The sequence below is a fragment of the Geospiza fortis genome, unplaced genomic scaffold, assembly GCF_000277835.1.
Source record: "Geospiza fortis unplaced genomic scaffold, GeoFor_1.0 scaffold289, whole genome shotgun sequence".
In the NCBI taxonomy this organism is placed as follows: Eukaryota; Metazoa; Chordata; class Aves; order Passeriformes; family Thraupidae; genus Geospiza; species Geospiza fortis.
Window position 1 is genome coordinate 1,238,498 of NW_005054478.1, and position 3,316 is coordinate 1,241,813.

Below are 3,316 nucleotides of genomic sequence, written 5' to 3' on the forward strand. Positions count from 1 at the left end.
TCCTCCTCCTCCTCCGGGCGCCTCCTCCGGCAGCGCCTCCGCTCCCTCCCCATCCTCCTTCCCCTCTCCGGGCCAAACGAGGGGAACTCCAATCCCGGGTGGGGGCGATCCCATTCCCTGTCTGCCCCCGCTGTGGAGCGGCTCTTCCTCCCACAGGGAGCTGGTGGCACCGCTGGTGGCACCGCTGGCCAGAATCTGTCCCCAAGGAAGGACGGTGTCCCTCTAGGGTGCGACTCCACGGGCGCGGCCCCAGGAGCAGCTCCGGGCAGACCCCGAGGCTCGGGGACAGCCCAGGCCGCTGTGTGACACGGAGCTGCTGTCTGTCCCCTCCCTGCGCCTCGGGGGTGCCTTGGGGACAGTCTGGCTCAGGGTGAGGTGCCCGGGGTCAGGCGATGAGACGGGACGGCTGCCACCATCCCTGCCGCCGGCACCGCGTCCTGCTGATTTCCCAGAGCCCTGCCAAGCCCTGGAGGGATCCGCGCCCATCCCAGCCGGGATGTGCCAGCCTGGAATGCTGCCCCGGGGCCTGGCTGCTCCATCCTCCCGTTCTTGTGTATGCCAGGCCGCCCTGAACCCCCCAAACCAGGCAGGGAACAAGCCCAGCTCGTGTAATTTTAGGTCTGGAGGGTGCAAAGCATCCGCTGGCATCACCATGGCTGTGGATGGGATGGCACAGGGACCCTCAGGATGGCCCAGCTGCGTTTTCTCCCAAATTGTGATGGCTCTATTCAGCCTGCAGCTTTAGAGACGCGTGAGGGACGCATGGATCTCAATAAAGTCGCTAATTAACAACTGCTGCTTGTGCAGAGGCAGTAAATAAGCTGTCGCGGGCAACCCCGGCCAGTCCCAGCGACGTGGTGACAACGCTCCCGCGAGGTGCCTGCTGAGGTAATTAAGGGTAATTAAAGCAAGTGGGAACGAAAACACAGCGAATTTTCCTCGTTCTCTCGTTTGGGATGATTGTTCTCCTCGAGCTGTTCTTTGTTTGGGGACACCCGGCAGCGATGAACTCGGGTTTGTGCGTCCTGTGGGTGCGGGGCACGGCCCCAAAACTGGGCCCACATCCCACCCCAACCCCAGAGCAGAGCAGGGATGAAGGGCAGCCTCGTCCCACCCTCTGCATCTCCCAGGACCCTCAATTCATCCGCAAAACACTTCGGAGGGTGTACAATTGAGTTTCCCTCACTTCCCCTGGGTTCGTTGTCCCCAACACAGCGACACAAAGCGACCCCTACATCCCCAAAGGTGGCAGCGTGGAAATCCCCGCTCCGTGCAGCTCCTGCTTCCCTTTGCTGTTCCAGAGCACGGGATCGGCATTTCCAGAGGGAGAAAGAAGCCGGATCCCGCCTTCCCAGAACTCTGGCTTGGAGCGGCGCCCAGCGGGGGGATGGAAAGCAGGATCCTGCAGCAGCCCACCCTCCATCCCATCATGGAAAAAGCAGAGGCACGCTGTGCTTCCAAGAAACTGCCGCGCCGCCTGCCAAAAAACACGAGCCGGAGCAGAGCCCGATAATTTTGGGGCTGGAGACAATTTTGCCTCCGAGCAACGCGGCGCTTGTGTTACCCTGGGGCTCCCCACGTCTCATCCCTCCCCCCAAAAGGCTCCCCAAATCCAGGGAATCAGGGTTGGGATGACGCCGGCTGGACCACGCTGGCTCAGAGGCCGCTGGACAAGGCACAGGAGGGAATTCCTGCGGTGAGGATTTCAGCGGCTCAGCATTAATTTCTGCTCCAATCCAGGCAAAATTCCCCCCTTCCCCTCCCCGCCTAATTCCAGCCAGGAAGGAAAGCGCCTGCAGGAATTCTTTCCAGCTTCCCTGGGCCGTTTGTAGCCGCCGTGCTAGAACAGCACTTTTTGCCTCTTTTTGGTGAAGTTTCTTTCGCAGGGAGCGGAGAGAGAAGCTCCGATGGGAGCTCCCGTTCCCCGCGCAGCCTCGGAGCCGCTCCTCCATCATTTCCGCCCCCCCAAAATTCACATTTTTGGCACTGGGGGGACTCAGCCTGGCTCCGATGGGAGCTGCAGATGGAAAACGGCTCCAGAGCTCTGGGATCTGCTCTGAACCACCCCGTACCCCCCGTCTGGCAGGACTGGGGGCTGTCCCTTGTCCCCTTATGCTGGGACACTCCACGAGCCTGTGCCTCTGGCCCGGGCTCCGTTCCCTCGCCCCATCTGGCGTCTCCATGAGTAATAAAAGCTGCTAATTGCCAACAGATGCCCCAGGAAAGCCTGACGCTGCCTCTCGCCGCTGTGTTTGGCTGGGAAAAGAGAGGAGGGGAGCTGGAGCAGGCCCCGGATCCCCCAGAGCAGGGAGGGCGGGGGGGATCCCAGTGCGTGGCAGCTCCGAGAAACCAGAGCTGGAGGATGTGGCTGCAGAATTCCAGCAGAATTTTCCAGCAGAATTAGGGACCAGCGGGGGGACACCTCAAGGAGGGGATGGTGCTCCTGACCCACACCCTCCATGGGGCTGGGAGCCCCATGGCAGCCCCTGGTTGTGCCAGGATCTGTCACCCACGGTCCTGACCCCTGGCATCGGCAGCCAAAACCCTTGTGCTCATCCTGCTGAGCTGGATCCCCCTTAGGAGGTGGCAATGGAATAATTTGGCTCCTTCCACCCCCTCCTCGTCACTCCCATCACCACGCTGGAGCACAAATGGCTTCTTCCAGTGCCCCAAACCTGAACTGGGGACTGCTGGGATGAACTGGGCTATGAAATTGGGACTTCCATTCCCTGGGGGGGCTGGGGAGAGGCTCCCCCACTCCGAGGATCGCATCCTGTCCCGGTGTCCCAGTGCTGGGGCTGGGAGCAGCATCGCCTGTCCTGTCCGAACTGGGCAGGGGCCACCAGCCCAAGCTGGGCCGTGTCCTTTGCTCTTCCCAAGCCTGTCCTGTCCAAGGGAAGCCCTCAGGAAGCTCAGGAGGCTTTTCCCAGAGGGAAAAGGATCTGCTCCCACCACGGCACAGCCACGGCACTCACAGCAGGAGGGTTTTGGTGCCGCGATCCCACCATGGATCCAAATCTCTCATCCCGGATGTGCCCAGAGCCACCAGCAGAGATGTCCTCTCCTCCAGCACCGCTGTCCTGACCCAGCTCCTGCTCTGGGCATTCCCACCCACAGCTGCTGCTCCTGCTGCCCCACCTCCATCTCTGGAGACCACATCCCCCATTTCTGGATGCCGGGATGCTCCGGCAGTGTCGGGCAGCCCACGTGGTGATGACCTCCAAGATTCCTAATTTACTCACAGATTAATTACTCTATAATTACCTTTCCTGGCTCCCGCGATCAGATGCTCATTGGCAGCGTGTGGGTGCAGGAT

At 61.4% G+C, this 3,316-nt stretch overlaps 2 protein-coding genes across 2 annotated transcripts in view; both read right to left on the bottom strand.

Annotated features, from left to right (window-relative positions):
• The window catches only part of COL16A1 (collagen type XVI alpha 1 chain), a 26,822-nt gene extending 24,867 nt beyond the window's left edge, over positions 1 to 1,955 (bottom strand). The window contains exon 1 of the mRNA XM_031063041.1: positions 1,853 to 1,955. Coding sequence (XP_030918901.1) covers positions 1,853 to 1,955 — 103 coding nt within the window. The remainder of the gene's footprint in view (positions 1 to 1,852) is intronic.
• A 155-nt stretch (positions 1,956 to 2,110) lies between these two features.
• The window catches only part of ADGRB2 (adhesion G protein-coupled receptor B2), a 31,426-nt gene continuing 30,220 nt past the window's right edge, over positions 2,111 to 3,316 (bottom strand). The window contains exon 25 of the mRNA XM_031063042.1: positions 2,111 to 2,256. Coding sequence (XP_030918902.1) covers positions 2,111 to 2,256 — 146 coding nt within the window. The remainder of the gene's footprint in view (positions 2,257 to 3,316) is intronic.